The following is a 19,483-nucleotide window of genomic DNA, read 5'->3' as shown; positions in this document are numbered from 1 at the left end:
CTTAAAATAGATTTAAAAATAAATAAACAACGGTCTTGATCCAGAATAAAGCCTACCATAGAAAGGGGATTTGATGGGACTGCCATTCTAACTCATAATCTGTTACAGAGCTCCCTCTGCTGGCCCTGAGAAAGCACAACAATCCTGACACTGACCTAGAACTTCTCCTGTCACTTCAGATGGGGGGGGGGGGGTGCAGAGTTCTTCCATAGCCCTTATCAAAAAACAAAAACACCCACACTTATGTAGACAAATAGAAGAAACCTTCCAAAATCCCCAAACAGATATTTTATCCAGACACAGTTTTCAAAGTAGTGCAAGCCATGGTTCCCTCCATGGTTCTTACAGATGCTCCTGAGGTCTAAGGCAACCAGGTCTCCCCTCACTCTGATCTCGTCCCTCCAGCTGCAACCAGATTCTTTCCTGTAGACTGAGACATCCATAGCCAAAACATACTCCCCAGATGGAGACACCATTAAGCCTATCATCAGAGTCCAGCCCCCTCTGAGAACCATCCGCCCTTCACTTCTGGAACTGGGGAAACACGGAGAGTAGCTAGTTATTCAAACAACCAGTAACGAGAGGTATATTACTGCAGGCTGAGGCTTACCAACATATGATCTGTAACATGAGCCTTGGTCCTGTCCCTCAACAACTTAATAAAAAAGGCTCTGCGGAGGAGGAATACAATATAAAGAGCTTTGAAATCAAACGTATCTGGCATCAAGTCTTGGCACTTCTATTACTCACGATGTAATCACGAGCAAGTTACTTAATCTCTTTGCAATTCCATTTCTGCTGCAATAAAATGGGGGGTGGCTATATTTACCACACGGCATGAGAGCAATGATTAGCATGTCAAATGTTTACAAAAGATTAAGCTCAATGCCTGATACATAAAGTGCCTTATCATTAATGATTATTAACAGCTATAATGTCTACCCTCCTGAGTATAATAAAGAACTAACATATAATAAATAATCAGTCCTAAAAAAAAATAGATATCTCTGGAATCTCCTCAGAAGCCAGCACTAGTGTTAATCATGAATTTTGATGAGTCTTATATTAGTCTAATGCCCATTAATGTAAGGGAATGCTTCCGAAACAAATCAAAGTTCAGGAGAACAAAAGGAGCACAGACTCTGGACTTCACCTTACCAGCTCTAGCACTTACTAGCCACGGGACCAGGAGCAAGTAACCTCTCCCGAGCTGTCCCTGGTAGAGAAAGTACAGACATATCATCACTACACGCAGGTCAAGATGACCGAGTGAATGGAAGAACTAGCGGGTCCCCCTCCTGCTGTACACACAAAAATTCAAGCCTTAACAAAACGAAAACACCATAGTGCTCAAAACTAGAACAGGAAACTCTGCAGATGCCAGAAGCAACAGAGGAACCCACGGCACTGAGGTGAGCGGCCCCCTGGGTAAACCAAACCAGAGGGACTTGTTTTTAGGCTGATGTGGGAACAGGAACCGAGATGAAGATGGGAACCATGTCTATAAAAAGGTAGCTAGAACCCCCTTCCCAGCACAAAGATAGAAGCTAGGACAGACTCTACCCACAAGCTCAAGGCCATGGTTTAGGAATGTAATAAGGGGTGGAAAGAGTCAACTTCTAGAAATGTGATTCCCTTGGCTGTACCACAAGCACACTGCAGATATGATTAATAATCTAAAGACTACACTGGAATGAAAGACCCCTTAGGGACCCACAAGGATACCTATGCAATCCCAGGAACATAAGAGACCTCCAAAGAAGGAAGATACTTCCCACTGAAGATAAGCTCACAAACAAAAATTACAAAATATAAAAAGAAATCTAACAACATGAGAGACAGCAGACACAATAAACAGCAGAGATTAGACCCAAAGGGGCGCCTGGGTGGTTCTCAGTTGGTAAGCATCCGACTCTTGATTTTGACTCAGGTAATGATCCCATGTTTCTTGAGTGTGAGCCCCACATCGGGCTCTGCAATGACAGTGCACAGCCTGCCTGGGATTCTCTAGCTGCCTCTCTCTCAGCCACTCCCCGCTCCTCTCTCTCTCTCTCTCTCTCTCTCTCTCTCTCTCACACACACGCACACACACACACACTCTCTCCCCCCCCCCCAAAATAAATAAATCAACTTTAAAAAAAAAAAAGAGGGGCACCTGGGTGGCTCAGTCAGTTAAGTGTCCTACTTTGGTTCAGGTCATAATCTCACACAAGCCCCACGTTCAGCTCTGCGCTGACAGCTTGCTCAGAGCCTGAAGCCTGCTTTGGATTCTGTGTCTCCCTCTCTCTCTGACCCTCCCCTGTTCATGCTGTCTTTCTCTCTCAGAAATTTAAAAAAAAAAAAAAACATTAAAAAAAGAATATCTAGGCAAATTATTACTGTATAGGAACTATAATGGCACACAGTCAAAAACAGGCATTCTTCAGTTGAGTGAAAAGGTGAACTACTTTCTTTCTTAATAGTGCCTTAAAGGGCGCCTGGGTGGTTTAGCTGGTTAGGCAACTGACTCCTGGTTTGGGCTCAGGTCATGATTTCACAGTTCTTGGGATCAAGTGCCACGTCAGACTCCGTGCTGATAGTGCGGAGCCTGATTGGGATTTTCTCTCACCTTCTCTCTCTAACCCCCTCCCCGCTTGCGCACACTCTCGCTCTCTCAAAATAAAACCACGTTAAAAAAAAAAAACCTGTGTTAATATTGCCATAATACCGTTGGTATAATAATTTTTAATATGGTAACTGAGAATAGAAGCAAATGAAATATCTAACTTTTCTAAGACAAGGAATAAACATTTTTAAAAATCAGTAAAATACAGTCAATTGTCAAAAAGCGTACCAAAAAATTCAGAAAAGTTTCTGACCTAGATGTCCTACACAAATTGTGTGCAAGTCTTCTAATGTTCTTGTTACAGTTTCTTTAAACTTAGAAACTAAAATTAGATTCTATGAAACTAATGCAAACCACTATGGGGATGTCACTTTTTTCTTAGGTTTATCGAGGGTAACAATTACAATTTTAATTTTCAAGGGTTAAACTTTTCACAGAAGTTCAAAGAACACAGTACATGAAAGCCTATTTGTGAAAACAGATTTTTAACATCTAGAAACTTCAGTTCTGTGTTAGTCCTGAGTTCTAAAAGTTTTATAAACACGTGGACTATCTGAGCTGTAAGGGGCAAGGAAAGGAATAAGTTTATGACTCTTGAATTTTGCCCATTAAGGCACAGAGGCCCATCCGGGGAAAGTGACTTCTCCAAAACAGCACAGACAGCTTCTGGGCCAAGCTCGGTCTGACAGTCTCCTTTAAATGTCTACAACGAATTCTGAAGAAATGGTATGATGTCTGAGATGTGCTTTAAATTCATTCAGTTCATTCATTCAGTTCTGAGGGGCTGAAATATGATCCTTCTAGAAACTGTATGGGGTCATGATACTATTCCACGCAATTATGTTATGTTTTAATTTCCCACAATGAAGAGTTTAAGTAACTCCTAAAAAAAAAATAAGTGGTAAAGATCTCAAAGTAAGTGGCAAATCTGTCAAACCTGTGGCCCCAAAACCGAAGTACAAGACCTGAAGCAGACGACTGGTGAACTGAGTTTACTGGATGTCACTCAGCTATGACTGCCACGGGTTTTAGGCAGTTTTTCATCAGGACTCTAATAAAAAATGTGTGTTTCTCATTAGACACACTAAAGTACCCAAGCCCAGAAACTGAACAAACAACCCACTGAATTAATTAGCACTTAAAATACATTTGGAAAATCACATTTGGAACAAAATTAACTCTTTAAATAAAAAAGGGGCAGATTTTCCAGAACATGTGCATGGATGGGCCCAGCCAAGTTATACTGCACAGTGATTAGAATCATCTGTATAATGAAAGCCCTTAAAACAAGTAGAAGACAAAGCACTCAGAATCCATGGAAAGAACTAGAGGTCAGCAGCTACAAAACAGACCCTCTTAAACTACACTGGCTACTTGAACATTTAGAAAGAAAAACTAAGAATGTCAAGCACGTAACATTCATGTGATAATTTATGTAACACCAAACTCATATCTAGGATATGTACCTAGGATGCTTCAATATGGAGTTTAAGGGATGAAACATACCTAAGAACACTTAATGAAATCAGAATTTAAAGGGACAAGCAAGGTGACAATGTTTTTATAGACTCTTGTAAATATCCATTTTTAAGCCCATAAGAAGTAAGAAGAGGAAAAAGAGAGGGGGGGAAAAAAAGAATTCTCAGGACAATCCACATACAAACCCTGATTTACCAGACATACTGTCCCATCAGTATTTCTGGTAGGATTTCTTTTATGATAACATTAGAAAATAATCTGGAGAATAAATAAAATTTAAAACACATATAATCCTATTACTAATAATACCACTTTTAAAATATCTGCTTTATTTACCAACCTTTTGTTTTTTCAGTCTTTTTTCTATATACACAGTAATGTATGTTAATTTATGTTTTTACTTTTCTAAAACTGGAGTCGTGCTATAATTTTGCTTCCTTCTCTTTTCTTCCTTTTAAATTCTTTTAAAGTTTATTTATTTACTTTGAGAGAGAGAGAGAGAGAGAGGGCCAGGGAGGGGCAGACAGAGAGGGAGACCGAGAATCCCAAGAAGGCTCCACGCTGTCAGTGCAGGGCCCAATGCAGGGCTCAAGCTCATGAAACTGAGATCATGACCTGAGCTGAAGTCAAGAGTCGGTCGCTTAAGTGACTGGGCCACGCAGGCACCCCTCCTTCTCTTTTCCCTTAACAACATAAGTATTTCCCTAACTCACTGTGTATTTTTCAAAAACGGGATTTTTAACGTCTCTGTATGGTACAGTATTCCCTCTTACGGATGTACCATAATTTATTTGACAATAATCTGCTACTAAACATTTAAACCAGATTTTTTTTTTTTTTACAATTCTAAGTAACATGTTTGGAAAAATTCTTGCATATAATTTTGTCTGCATCTTTGATCATTTTCTTGGATCTGATTCCTAGAAGTGGAATGTGCTGAGTCAAAGGTCTGAACTTTTTAAACCCTTGATGCATATTACATTCCACAAAAGTTACACCAATTTACACATCCATCAACAATATTACTACTTTTCACCACCTGTACACTTCTGACCAGAATCCACACACAGATTAAGCCTTGGCCCCAAAACAGAAAAAAGAAAACCTTTCCCTTCGTAAACAAAGGGCTGATTATAAATACACAGACCTGAAACGTGGAAAGTAGAGGGGGGCTGCCTGGGACCCCCAGCCCCAGAACTGCTCGCTCCAGTCCGGATACAGCAGCCACAGCTCCCCTGCACTGACCCGTCTCTCGCCTCTGGGCCTCTGTGTGCGCTGCTCCCTCTGCTGGCACACTGCCACCCACCCTCGTCACTGCCACCCTTCCTGTCACTCCCACCAGGGATTGTGCACTCATCCTCAGCCCACACTGCAGACTCTTGCACTCTGCTTTGACAAGCCCCTCGGTTACCTCCATTTAAGGCTTATTTCATATACTGAATTGTAATTAATGGTCCATCCCCCACCCTAGACCGTGAGTCCCTCTGAGGCCAGGACTGGTTCTTCATTCCGGGCTGTGTCCTCAGCACCCGGCAGAGGACCCAGGATACAGCACGGAAGAAAAATTCACTGAATGAATTAATCACGAAGCAGAGGGTCTAGGGCAGGAGGTAGAGAACTTCTGCCGTCTGTAAAGAACCAGAGAGCAAACATTTCAGGCTTTGTGGGCCCTATGGTCTCTGTCACAACTGCTCACTGTGCATCTATAGCATAAAGCAGTCACAGACAATATGTAAATGAATGGCCATGTTCCAATAAACTTTACCGCCAAAACCAGGTGGTAGGTGGGATTTGGCCTGTGAACCATAGTTTGCCGCTCCCTGGTTTAAAGGAAGGACCTTTAAACTTTAAAAAGGGAAGAGGAAAAAAAAGAGGAAAAGATTATAAAGCCTTAATGCTTTCAACCTATGCAAAATTCAAGGGGCGCCTGACTGGCTCAGTCAGTGGAGCGTGCGACTCTTGATCTCAGGGTCACGAGTTCGAGCCCCACACTGAATGTAGAGATTGTTTAAAAATAAAATCTTTTAGGGGGTGCCTGGGTGGCTCAGTTGGTTAAGCATCCGACTTCAGCTCAGGTCACAATCTCGCAGTTCATGAGTTCGAGCCCCACGTTGGGCTCTGTGCTGATAGCTCAGAGCCTGGAGCCTGTTTCAGATTCTGTCTCCCTCTCTTTCAAAAATAAAGAAACATTAAGAATAATTAAAAAATAAATAAGCAAAATCTTTAGGGCCGCTTAAGTGGCTCAGTCGGTTGGGTGTCCGGCTTCGGCTCAGGTCATGATGTCACAGTTCGTGACTTTGAGCCCCATGTCGGGCTCTGGGCTGACAGCTTAGAGCCTGGAGCCTGCTTCGAATTCTGTGTCTCTCTCCCTCTTTGCCCCTCCCCTGCTTGTGCTGTCTCTCTTTCTCTCTCAAAAATAAATAAATGTATTCAAAATAAATAAATAAATAAAATATTTAAAAAAATAAATTAATCAGAAAACAAATAAATAAACCCATGCAAAGTGCAGGCTAAAATGTGCATACAGAATTCAACTGTTACTGTTTATACCCACAAACCGCTTTCCTCTGTGAGCTGCTCTGTGATGCACAGATAAGGGAAGGGAAACAAGCGAGGCGCAGGGGAGAGGACAGCACTCTGAGATGGGAGCCGAGCATGGGTGTCGGGTCTCGGTCACAGGCAAAAAAAGACGAGCAGGATAAGAAGCAAAGCAGAGGAGGGTTTCAACTAGAAGGGTTTTGATAGAACTTTCACAGTTGTACAGTCAGCCTGACTGACTGAGTACTGACGGAGTATTGGTAAACCTGGGTTAAATGCACAGAAAACGGAAAATACACTGACGATATGTAAATAGCTCAGAATCTCCTTACACTTCGATTACGCATCAAAACACTAAGTGTATGCGCCTCCACGGATCAAGGAAAAGAAGAAAATGACAACATTTGAGGAGCAAATGGCCATTCAGGTTTGAAAGAAAGTTCCTCCTCGTTGCTGATGTTTTCTTGCCTCTGACACCACAGGCCAGCCGTCCCCTTCCCCTGCCCCCAACCCTGCACCACCAGGAAGTGACTTGAGCCTGAGCCCATGTGGACCAGGAGAGCCTACTTTCTCTGGAATGTGGGGACCGTGTCCAAGAAGGGAGTATATTTAACCAGAGCCTTACTTTTCATGGTCCCTTCCTCTTCCTCATCCTCTGCGTTGATCACCATGGTGCCCAGCTGTGACGGCAACGTGTCCCCATGCTCGATCATAGTGCTGGCTCCGTCGGTCACTGTGCTGGCCACGCGGACGGTGCCCATCTCATCACCTGCTGCTCGAACCATTGTGCCAGAGTCCATCTCATCCTCTTCCTGCAGGAGGACAAACCCTCAAATCGGGCTAACTGGATCCAAAGGCTTTGAGTCTTTGGAATTACTGTTACTCATCATTTCCGGATTTCATGCTGACTGGGGTTCTAGACCCACACCTTGCAGAACTGAGAGCGCTCTTACTTAACCAAGTAGGATCATAAAGCCAGCCACACGAGATGGCATATCGAACCAGGAGGACCCTCATGGGGCACCTGGGTGGCTCAGTCGGTTGAGCATCCGACTTCGGCTTAGGTCATGACCTCACAGTTTGTGAGTTCAAGCCACACCTCGAGCTCTGTGCTGACAGCTCAGAGCCTGAAACCTGCTTTGGATTCCATGTCTTCCTGTCTCTCTCTGCCCCTCCCCTGCTTACACTCTGTCTCTCTCACAAAAATAAATATTAAAAAAAAATTTTAAAAGGAGGACCCTCTTCCCTCACCCCTTCTTCTCTCCTTAAGGGTTTTACAATGTAAATCTAAGGAGCTGAGGTGCACACCCTTGGAATCTCAGGCTTGTGAGGGAGTCTCTGAGTGTACACTCCACATATTTAGTACAGATCCCTGATTCTCCTAAAGGGCATGAAAGACCAGGTCTCCGACCTGAGCGTTTTTTCCCGAATAAAAAGTCAAATTCGGGGCGCCTGGGTGGCTTAGTCAGTTAAGCGTCCGACTTTCGCTTAGGTCATGATCTCGCGGTTCGTGGGTTCAAGCCCCGCGTCGGGCTCTGTGCTGACAGCCAGCTCAGAGCCTGGAGCCTGTTTCAGAGTCTGCGTCTCCCTCTCTCTCTGACCCTCCCCTGCTCACGCTGTCTCTCTCTCTCCTAGAAATAAATTTAAAAAAAAAGTCAAATTCGGTAAATGCTGGGGGTGGGGTGGGGGCAAAAGAGTAAAACTGAAAGTGTCTTAGGAAGCACTGTGGAGAAGAACAAGCAGAGACAGGCAAGCCGTCAGCGGTGTCCAGGACGGGCCCAACCAGCCCCGCGGCGTCTCCAGCTCCCGGCTGAGGGCCACCCGTCCCACCAGAGCTGGCATCGCACTCACGGGGCGACGCGGGCAACGCCGCCACTCACCGAATTGTCCTCGTCGTCCTGGTCTACCTCCCGCTGCTGGGCTTCCTGGCGCTTCAGCTTCACGTCCATGGCCTCGTTAATTAAGTCCCGCAGGATCGACACTCCTTTGGCACTCTTGACAAACGGGTGCTTAAAACACAAACGGAGACAGTTTACACGAGGGCCCAAACAGTGCGTGGCACACCAGAGGCGCCTGATCACATTTGCTGAATTGATGAATCTCATCTTTCCCTTTCTGTTCGGGATGAACAGGCGTGAAATCACTCACTTTACGGCTCCAACCAGAGAAGCCTTCTCTGGTTTGCTGGTCTTTTTCAGCCTAGCTGCAGAGTCTCCTCCATCTCTCGCTGCCAAACCTACAACTTCTCGGCAGGGTGGTACTGCCCCCTAGAGGGGGTTTCATAAACGTGTGGGAACTTGGAGCTGTCCCCATTTGGAGAACACCAAGGACACAGGAGGGGAAGCAGGGACAGCGCTTCAGAGCGTGGGGCAGTCCTGCGCAGCAGCCAGTGGTGGCACATTCTGCACATCTTCCAAATGTCTTAGCACACACCTTAGTAAATAATACTGAGACATGTTTTCCAAGAGATGAGCACAAAAGCCCAGTAATTTAGGAGATGACTTTGGAGAGGGCCCCAATGTCATAGAGACATTGTTTAACTAGCACCGGATAGTCTGCTCTTCCTGCTTATTCCTTCTATACAACGCTCTATATAGCATTTCTAACTACATATTTAGGTAAAAAGGGATTTCAGGGCAAAAGTGTGGTCAGCAGAAACACTAAAACGGATCACAAATATGGAACAGATGTAGGCCCAGATATCAATCAGCACAGACACGTGAAACCCAGGGATATGGAATTTCATTTATACAAGCTGTAGATTTTTTAGTATGAATACTATTTTTTTTGTTATTTGTGTTTATAGTACAGTAAGAAATGAGGCTGTGAAAGTTACATGTGGAAATTCTTTTTGGGGGGTTGCCTGTTGTCTCCCCGACTTACTGTGACACTGCCCCCATGTTTCTCCTTGCAACCCATTCTCTACTCCCCAGCACCCATCAGAGGGGATGGTCTCTAAGGTTTTGTAAAAACTCTGTAAGTACATCTTGGCCTGTGATGGGTTGCAAAGGAGATTTCTTTTCTATAAAACTTTAGCAGAACCCCATCCCAGCAGGAAAGAAGTTGTCAATACACTTAGAACTAAGACCCAGCTTAATTTATAAGAATATCGTATGTCCTTGTTCTCTCCACTTGGGAAATCATTTCCCTCCTCTTATCACATACAAATAAGCCTGGTCTGTTATGATTTAACATCACTTTCATGCCAGTGTCCACCCACTCATTTTCCTCGAGTGCCTGGATGGAATGGTGACCATTCTTAAATCCAAGCTCACCTGTGGTGCTAGATACAGGTATGCAGCCACTGCATTGTGTCTGCCAGTTGAGTCAAACTAAAGCCTCTTTCTAGACTCCTACACATTTTATGGATTACTATCTTTATATCTCTCCTTTATATCATACACATTATACTAACCTTTTTTAAGTTATGGGCATAAACAGATTTTATTAGCTACAAATTTCATTAGAGGACAGTAGTTAGAGTACTAAAAATATACATATTCATTATCAAGAGGGGGCACTGGGGCTGCCACGGCTGAAAACCACTGGCCCAGCCCAATAATAACCACAGATATTTGTCAACTCCACATCATTCTACCTTTAATGCATGTGAAACTTTGTTCAAAGTTACACAAATCACTTAATCTTTACAATAGATGAGGCAGGTACTTAGTCTCCACTCATAGATAAGAAAACTAAAGCAACAGAGGTTAGGTTCCTTGCCCATGGTCATAAAGCTAGTAAAGAGGGCTCCAGGATTCAAACCTGGACAGTGTGACACCTGAATTCAACCTCCTCGGCACCGAGCGGACTGCCTGCAAACCCCACCTGGCCTGCAAGGCCCATGCACCGAGGCAACCTGCCCCAGGAAAGCAGTCCCAATCCCTCCAGCCCAAAGTCGCCTCCTCCCCTCATGAGCTACAAGAGTGCCTACCATTAATCTCAGGTCCTTGTCAGAACTGGGTAGACTTGCGGGCACCTGTGCTTTGGAACCAGGAAGGCCCAAGTTCTAGCCCTGGCTCTGCTGTTCCCCAGCTGAGTGCTTCTAAATGAGTTGATTTCTCTAAGCTTCCACTCTTTCCCCAGAAAACTGAAATAATACCTTCCCTCCTGGGGATGTGTGATGATTAAATGGCACATGTGCAAAGCCCTCTGTTTTCTTGTATTATGATCTTGTTCCATGATCTAACATTGTTTTCTACCCAGTAGTTCACAGCTCCTTAGAGGCAGGGAATGTCTTCTACTTCTTTACCGGCTTCACGCAGGTGGGTGGGCCAGCAGGTGGGTGGGCCAGAGGGAGGTAGCATCTCAGGGAGGGTCTTACCTGTAGGAGCTGAGTGGCTGTGGCTCTCTGCTCAGGGCTCTTTACCAGACACTGCTTCACGAAATCCATGAAGTTATCGGACCAGAGTTCTGGCTTTCGAAATGTAGGAGGAGGGTTGGTGGGAATCATGAAGATTGCCTAGTTTAAAAAAAAAAATTGTTTTTGGTAAAATAGAAGTGATGTACTAACTAAAATATGACGAGAGATCCATTTAAAGTTTGAAAAATTTATTTTCCTCTTATCCACTGATAAGCTCAATGGAATTCTAACAAAAGTCTAAGTGCCTCAAAGTAGGAAGTATGACCAAGAAGTTGATATAGCTCTCTCTCCCTCTCCGTCTTTCGTGTGTATTCCTGTCCCCTCAACCTCCAATATCCAGCAAGCTTTTGGGGGGTTTTGCTAACCACAGTACCACAGTATACTGCCTTTCGAAGTGAAAAGGCAAGGCCTGAGAGTATCAATAGCCTGAAGATAATCTCAGCCCCACAGTTGTCCAATCTCCCTCCTCCCTAAAAGTCACCATCAGCACTAGCATGTGAACAGTGACTGCAAGGAGACAAAAAGTCCCAAAAGTCCCCCCAAATCACAAGGGATTCATTACCCTCCAGGCCAAGCCTATTTAACATATTTGAAAAAAAAAACTGGCATTACCACATTGCAGTAAAACTCTACCACCGCAAAAAGTTAAAACTATTACTTATTGAGTTTCCAATAAAAGAGCTACAATTAAAAAAAAAAAAACCCTCTAGGCGTGCCTGGGTGGCTCAGTCAGTTGAGCGTACGACTGGCTCAGGTTATGATCTCCTGGTTCGTGAGTTCGAGCCCCGCGTCGGGCTCTGTGCTGACAGCTCAGAGCCTGGAGCCTGCTTCAGATTCTGTGTCTCCCTCTCTTATGCTCTGTCTCTCTCTCAAAGATAAACATTAAAAAAAATTTTTAACTCTGAAGTAAGCAGCTTAAATTATGTTCTTTAAATCTAAAAATATAACCAGTAAATCCTCCCACTCTTTCCCACTTCTGCCCCCCAAAAAAGAGGGGAGCTTATCTTTGGGCACATGAATACTTTTTTTTTTTTTTAATTTTTTTTAATGTTTTATTTATTTCTAGGAGAGAGAGAGACAGCGCAAGCAGGGGAGGGTCAGAGAGAGAGGGAGACACAGAATCTGAAGCAGGCTCCAGGCTCTGAGCTGGCAGTCAGCATAGAGCCCGACGCGGGGCTCGAACCCACGAACCGCGAGATCATGACCTAAGTGAAAGTCGGACGCTTAACCGACTCAGCCACCCAGGCGCCCCATGAATACTTTTTTACAAATTGTTAAGTCTTTGAACAGAAGTACTCATTAATCAGAGAAGAGGAGGAGCTGGGCTGGGAGGTACAGAGAGAGGACTATGGAGGCCCCAAGGAAGGCACGATCAAGGCGATTTCACAGTGCTGTGATGAGGGGCCAGGGCTGGGAATGGCCTGCAAACCTCCGAGGGTGTCACACTGACAGTTTCAGTGGAGACTGCACCAGTGGGCCCTTACTACTCTAGAAGCCCATGGAGGCTGCAAAGAACAGAACCTCCGATGACAAGAGTCTGGGGATCTCCAAACCAGAACTTACACATATTAGTACCTCTGAAGTCCAGGCGGGAAAAACAGCAAATAAATTGGGCTGGGTGCTAGGGACATGAGACCAAAAAAATAGTTTGCTTTCCTCTTAATACTGCTATGAGAAAAACAGAGAAAACACTGTGACAAGGGACAAAGGACACTTGGTGACTAAGGAATCAGGGAGACTGATAAAGTGGAAAGCCCATGCCTTGTATAAATGAGGCTCCAGTTACTATTATGTTAAAATGTGAGCACCTAAACTATTAACGAAACAGACATTGCATTTCTGTGACCTACGTCCTGACAGCTATCAACACACAACACACAACGTCTGGAATGGAGGGGATGGATCACACTTGAACTGATTAGTGACCACAACCAGTGGAGTCTAGACGGCCACTTACCAATTATATACAATTAGTTCATTTACTGTTTGGTATCTAATCAAGTAAGCCATTTAACTAACTTTCTAATGACGACCAATAGCTAACCACCCTACTGGTCTTGTCCATTTCCTCACCCTCATTGGATGGATGTCAGCATATGGGGGCTTTCCCTCAGCCATTTCTATGGCTGTAATTCCCAACGACCAGATGTCTGCCACACAGTTGTATCCAATTTCCTGAATCACTTCTGGAGCCATCCAAAATGGTGTTCCTATCACTGTATTTCGTTTGGCCATGGTATCCTAAAACAGAAAAGGGTGGAGGTCAACACATAAGCATTAAAACTACTGAGAAAAAGAGACTTTTCCAACAAGAAAAGTCTTGTACTTGGACTACATATGAAAACCATATTCAAGGCATGATTGAGCAAGTCACAAAAGAAATGCAAATGACTTAGAAACATAAAAGATTCTCAATTGTTAAAACACATACACACCTGGCTCAGTTGGTTCAGTTGGTTAAGCGACTGACTCTTGATATTGGCTCAAGTCATGATCTCACAGTTCATGAGACTGAGCCCCATCGTCAGCCTCTGGGCTGACAGGCCAGAGCCTGTTTGGGATTCTTTCTCTCCCCCTCTCTCTGCCCCTCCCCACCTTGCACACATGCTCGCTCACTCTCTAAATAAACTAACTTTAAAATACACACACAGACACAAATCCACAGAAAATAACAAACACTAAAATAAGGTTGACAAACATTTAAAGAAATAATAACTTGTGCTGAAACAGCATAGAAACTCAGGCACTGAAATACAGTGTTACCAGAGTATAAATTGGTATAATGTTTTGTAGGCAATTTGGCAATATTTATAAAGTTAAATGTCCATATCCTTTGATCCAAATCTTTTTCTAAAAATGTATCCTATGTGTAGGTACCCTAAGATACATGCACAGGTATTGGAGAAATACTTGTAATGGCGGGGGGGGGGGGCGGGGGTTGGAAGAAAATTGAGACAACTCAAAAGACCACCAAATTAAAAACAATAAATATCCATACAATTTCTTAAAAAGGAGACCGATACATTTCCTGGCATGGAAAATACATTGTAAAGCTAGAAAACTGGATTGCAAAATTATATGTAATATAGCCTTGTTTTTGTAAAAGAAAATTAATGATCACAACAACAATTAAACAGCAAACAATAATAATAAATACTGTTGCTATATGGATAGCAAAAGAAAAGAAAGATCTCAATACACACCAAACTATTAGCAACAGTTACATCTAGAAGGTGGAATCACGAAGGGCGCTTACTTTCCATCTCATCTACTTCTGTAACACTCTGATGGATACATGAGCATGCAGTACATGTACAATCAAGAAATTAAAAAAAGAAAAATCATGTGTGTGCATGTTTATGTACATATGTAATTTTTCTTTCTACCATGTACACATGTTCTATAAAATATAATGTCCACATCGAAAAAGTCTTAGTTTGGGGCTTAAAGAAAAATATATGAACGTAGCGCACGTGGGCAAATAACTACTTTCATACTTGCCCAGAATGGCATGGCCTTCTTGAAAGAGAACCTTTTTGGGACCCTGTATTTTAGGAGGAGAAGGATTTTAAACAGAACTAAATGTGCATTAGCACTTCCCATCACCATCACTCATGTTCCTTCTGAAATGCCCGTGACCTCACTTAGGCTGTGCCAGTGAGGGGCAAATGATAGTAATATTTTTAAATCGATTGCACTTTGTGAGTCCTATGCAAAAAACTTGCATAGGAACTAACTTATTGCTTAGTCATTTCCTTTGCTTTGAAACCTACATTTGCAGTTTTCAAATGGCGGTAGTCAAAGTTGTTTTCAAAGATTATATCCTTGAAATACTCATTATTTAGAAATAAGTATTTGCAGATCTAGAAATTTTTTTAAAACTAAGAGTAATGAGTGGATACTCACCCAGCTTGATCTCTATTACAAAGTTACATTAATATAGTAGCACATCAAGGGAAAACATCAAGTCCAGAAACAGACAATGGCAATGTATGTGTATTAAAGTGTGTGCACACATGCGTGCGTGCACACACACATATACATAAAGCCTGAGATATGATTAAAATGTCATTCCTAACTACCAAGCAAAGGACTAAAAAAAGCAATGAGAGTCTGGCTAATCATTTCTAAAACTCTACACTTAATTTCCTAACTTAAACTTTTCACCAAAGGAAGTTCAAATAGGCTGAAAACTTGAATACAAAACACAAAATCCAAAAAGTACTAAAAGAAAGTATAGATGAACAGTTCTAGAATGCTGAAGCAGAAAAGGACTTTAAAGGATGGCATCAAAGGCAGAAAGCACAACGTAAAAGGAAGGTGGATTTCCGTATATAAAATTTGGAAACTTCAGTGTTTAAACAAATTTTTTTAGTTTTGGTTTATCTTTTTTTGTTTTAAAGTTTATTTATTTATTTTGAGAGATAGAGAGCAAGAGCCGGGGAGGGACAGAGTGAGAGAGGGAGAGAATCCCAAGCAGGCTCTCAGCATAGAGTCCGGGTCGCTCATCAGTTAAGTGTCTAACTACAAGACTGAGCCCCGCATCTGGCCCTGTGCTGACAGTGCAGAGCCTGCTTGGGATTCTCTCTCTCTCTCTCTCTCTCTCAAAATACATAAACATACTTAAAAAAATTATTTTAAATAAATTTTTTAAAAAAGACCTGAGCTAAGATCGAGTCAGATGCCCGACCAACTGAGTCACCCAGGTGCCCCTAGCAAATAGGGTTTTTCTTTTTTTCATGGCTATTTATTTGAGAGAGAGCACGATCAGGGGAGGGGCAGAGAAAGAAGGAGATAAAGAATCCCATGCAGGCTCCACGCCATCAATGCAGAGCCCAACACGGGACTCAATCCCATGAACTATGAGATCATGACCTGAACCCAATTCAAGTCAGATGCTTAACTGACTGAGCCACTGGGCCCCCCCACCAAACAGATTTTTTTTAAAAGGTCCAACACATTTAGGAAAATTAAGATGAAGAGTTAACTTACAAAAGAAGAATTGTAAATGGCCAACAGTCAAATGTAAAAATAGTTTCAAAAATGATTTAAAAGATACAATTTATTTCTCATTCAGTACTGGCAAATATGAGGGAAAATGGACATTTTTTAATTCATTCATTTTTTTAATTAATTAATTTATTTATTTTAAGTAGGCTCTATGCCCCATGTGGGGCTTGAACTCATGACCCTGAGACTAAGAGCTGCATGCTTTAGGGGCGCCTGACTTCAGCTCAGGTCATGATCTCATGGTTCCTGAGTTCAAGCCCCATGTCGGGCTCTTTGCTGACAGCTCGGAGCCTGGAGCCTGCTTTGGATTCTGTGTCTCCCTCTCTCTCTGCCCCTTCCCTGCTTGTACTCTGTATCTCTCTCTTAAGGTAAATAAACATTAAAAGATATATTTTTTAAAAAAAGTTGCATGCTCTACAGACCGAGCCAGCCAGTAGCCCCAGAAACAGGCACATTTATATACTATAGCTGGAAGCATGAACTGTTCCCTAGAAGGACTTTACGTGTTAACAACATCTTTTGAAAGGCCCAGAAATCACAATATGGAATAAGTTTCTGATTTTGTTTTTTAAACATCAAAAACAAATGTTTGTGCCATTGCAAAGCCTATTAAACTGCCTAACATAATCCAGGTAGATTTAAAAACAAAAATCAAAACAAGACAAAAAGCCAGAAAACTCTACCTAAGACCAGCTCTAAACAAACAAGCAAAAAATATTTTTTTTCTGCGGCCCAAGAAAACTGTTTGATGTATAAAGTCATTGCTACAAATTTGAGTGCTTATCTGTCCAGCACTGTTTCTGTTTTTCTGCATATACTTCATATATACTTAGGCATTTTTCAAAAGCAGGTAATTCTACATTTCCTGTTTTGAAAACATGGTTTTTCTCGTTGCCATGCACTGGTGACGTAGGAGGAGAATCAAAAAGTGGTATCCTGGACACAAACGAGGAAGGTGTTTTCAGTAAAATAACTGCCAACTGCTTCCTGGTTGAGATGATGCTATGTCTTATTCAAAGAGAGCAGTTTGGATTGAATTTTTCTTCCTTTTATAAATATGACGATGAACAAAATTCAAACTTCTACTCTATCATTTCTTGTTTTATCTTTCAGTTTATCAAAGTTAATATCTGGGAACCTGAACCCCAGGAAAGGATCTGATGTAACCTACTCGCTCTTTTATAATTTTACTGGCACCTTTTATAATCTTTTTATGAACACAATGAAATCAATTCTTTTTTAAAAATACCTAGGGGCGCCTGGGTGGCTCAGCTGGTTGAGTGTCCAAGTTCGGCTCAAGTGACGATCTCATGGTTCGTGAGTTTGAGCCCCGTGTCAGGCTCTGCTGACAGCTCAGAGCCTGGATACTGCTTTGGATTCTGTGTTCCCCCACTCTCTCTCTGCTCCTCCCCCACTCGCACTCTGTCTCTTCTCTCAAAATAAACATTAAAAAAAAATTTTTTTTAAATACCTAAATAACAGGAATTCCTTCTCAGGACAGAGCTGAAAGTTACCAAGACACGTGACATTTCTACTTACTGTAAGTTGACCCGCTACCCCAAAATCTGCAAGTTTTGCATGTCCTTCTGTATTTAGCAAAATATTTCCTGCCTTGATATCTCGGTGTATTTTTCTCATAAAATGAAGGTATTCCAGTCCCTTCAGTGTTGACTGTAATATTGTAGCTATTTCATCTTCTGTTAACTGAAAAAAAAAAAAAGAATGAAAGGTTAAAAATTCCATCGGTTTATATCAAGGGGGAAAATAGACTGAAGCTCCCATGCTAGAATATAAGACCTTATTCAGCCTGTGACAGCATGGGATGGCTTGCACCATCTCTCCATGAACCACTTCTGAAGTTGTATTTCCTGTCCCACCTCCCCGCAGACATCAGATTCACATATCTGCCTACACAGCATCTCCAACCGAACACCCAACAAGCCTCATAAACATAACATGTCAAAGTCAAATTCTCCATTTCTACCACCCACCCAACCTGCTCCATTCTTCCCAGTCTTCTCTCTCAGTAAAAGACAGTTTCAGTTGCTCTGGACAAAAACCTTGAGGTCGTCCCTGGCTCCTTCCTATGTTCAAAATATATCCAAACATTTCCTCTTGTTATTACCCTGGTCCAAGTCACCGGCATGTCCTGCCTGAATTATTCTAATCGTTTCCTAAATGGTCTTATTGCTGGTCCTAACTGGTCTCACTGCTTCTGCCCTTGACCCTCAACAATGTATTTTCCACGTGGCAGCGTGCCATAATGAACCTCCTAAAACCTGCCTAAAAAACCCCCTAAAGCAAGCCAGATCTGCTGAGAACTCTCCAATGGCTTCCTAAGTCACTCAAAAGTAAAGCCAGTCCTCACCAAAGTCTTTTTTTTTTTAATTTTTAAATGTTTTTATTTATTTCTGAGAGAGAGAGAGGCAATGTGAGCAGGGGAGGGGCAGAGATAGAGGGAGACACAGAATCGGAAGCTGGCTGCAGGCTCTGAGCTAGCTGTCAACACAGAGCCCGACGCGGGGCTTGAACCCACGAACCATGAGATCATGACCTGAGCCGAAGTCGGGCGCTTAGCCGACTGAGCCACCCAGGTGCCCCCAGTCCTCACCAAAGTCTTACGTGATCTGGTTGCCACCTACCTTCCTCCTCTACTACTTTCTACCTTGCCATTCTGTTTCAGCCATGTAGGCTTCCTTGCTGTTCTTCAAACATTCGAAGCAAACTTCCACTTCTGGGACTATTCATCTGATGCTCTCTCTGCCTATAAAGCTCTTCATCCAGGGAGCCAGAGAGGCCTTCCCCAGACACATGGCTTAATAATTACTATGCTATCAATCAATCAACAAATAGTTAATAAGTATCAATTAAGGGCCAATGACCGTTCCTAGGTCATTCTCTACCCCTTTATCCTATCTTTCTGGTAAATGCAGCATTATCCCTAACTGACGTATGACATGTTATTTATATACTTATTATGTGCTGTCTTTCCTACTAGGAATGTAAACTCCATTTTAAAATGTCTTTGGCTTGTTTACTATTTTATTCCTAGCACCAAGAAAGGCACCTGACACATAGCAGGTCCTGAAAAAACACTTGTTGAATGATGATGAATAAATGAAAGCAAGACTGTGGATTGACACAGAAGATGTGCCCAGTCCCATGCTGATGCTGTGCAGAGCCAGTGCTAAACAAACACAATCCACCAACCAACTCTCAGTCTCCATTTTAACAACTCACACTTAGAAGAGAGTAGGCTGTGGTCCAACAAACGTGGGGCTGGGGATTAGAAAGACCTAGTGTTTCCCCTTGGCTCTACGTTCTAGCTGTGTGACCTAAGCAAGTTCTCGAACCTCCCTTGGTTCTAGTTTCTCAGTCTATAAAGTAGGACTATCACCTTTCTTTAAGAATGTCAGGAAAATCAGGGGCGCCTGAGTGGCTTAGTCGGTTAAGCGTCCGACTTTCGCTTAGGTCATGATCTCACGGTT

The 19,483-nt window shown here is 42.7% G+C and overlaps 1 protein-coding gene across 4 annotated transcripts in view; it reads right to left on the bottom strand.

Annotated features, from left to right (window-relative positions):
- Positions 1 to 19,483, bottom strand: part of STK4 (serine/threonine kinase 4) — a 90,274-nt gene that overhangs the window by 50,855 nt on the left and 19,936 nt on the right. For all 4 annotated transcript variants that reach the window (XM_039248470.1, XM_039248471.1, XM_039248473.1 and 1 more), the window contains 5 exons: positions 17,535 to 17,699; positions 13,059 to 13,226; positions 10,947 to 11,084; positions 8,503 to 8,631; positions 7,248 to 7,434 (listed from right to left, as the gene is read on the bottom strand). In XM_039248470.1, coding sequence (XP_039104401.1) covers positions 7,248 to 7,434; positions 8,503 to 8,631; positions 10,947 to 11,084; positions 13,059 to 13,226; positions 17,535 to 17,699 — 787 coding nt within the window. The remainder of the gene's footprint in view (positions 1 to 7,247; positions 7,435 to 8,502; positions 8,632 to 10,946; positions 11,085 to 13,058; positions 13,227 to 17,534; positions 17,700 to 19,483) is intronic.

The sequence above is a fragment of the Hyaena hyaena genome, unplaced genomic scaffold, assembly GCF_003009895.1.
Source record: "Hyaena hyaena isolate Hyena2069 unplaced genomic scaffold, ASM300989v1 scaffold_312, whole genome shotgun sequence".
NCBI lineage: Eukaryota > Metazoa > Chordata > Mammalia > Carnivora > Hyaenidae > Hyaena > Hyaena hyaena.
Note: the sequence above shows the minus strand (reverse complement) of the source record. Positions and strands in the feature narration are given on the sequence as shown.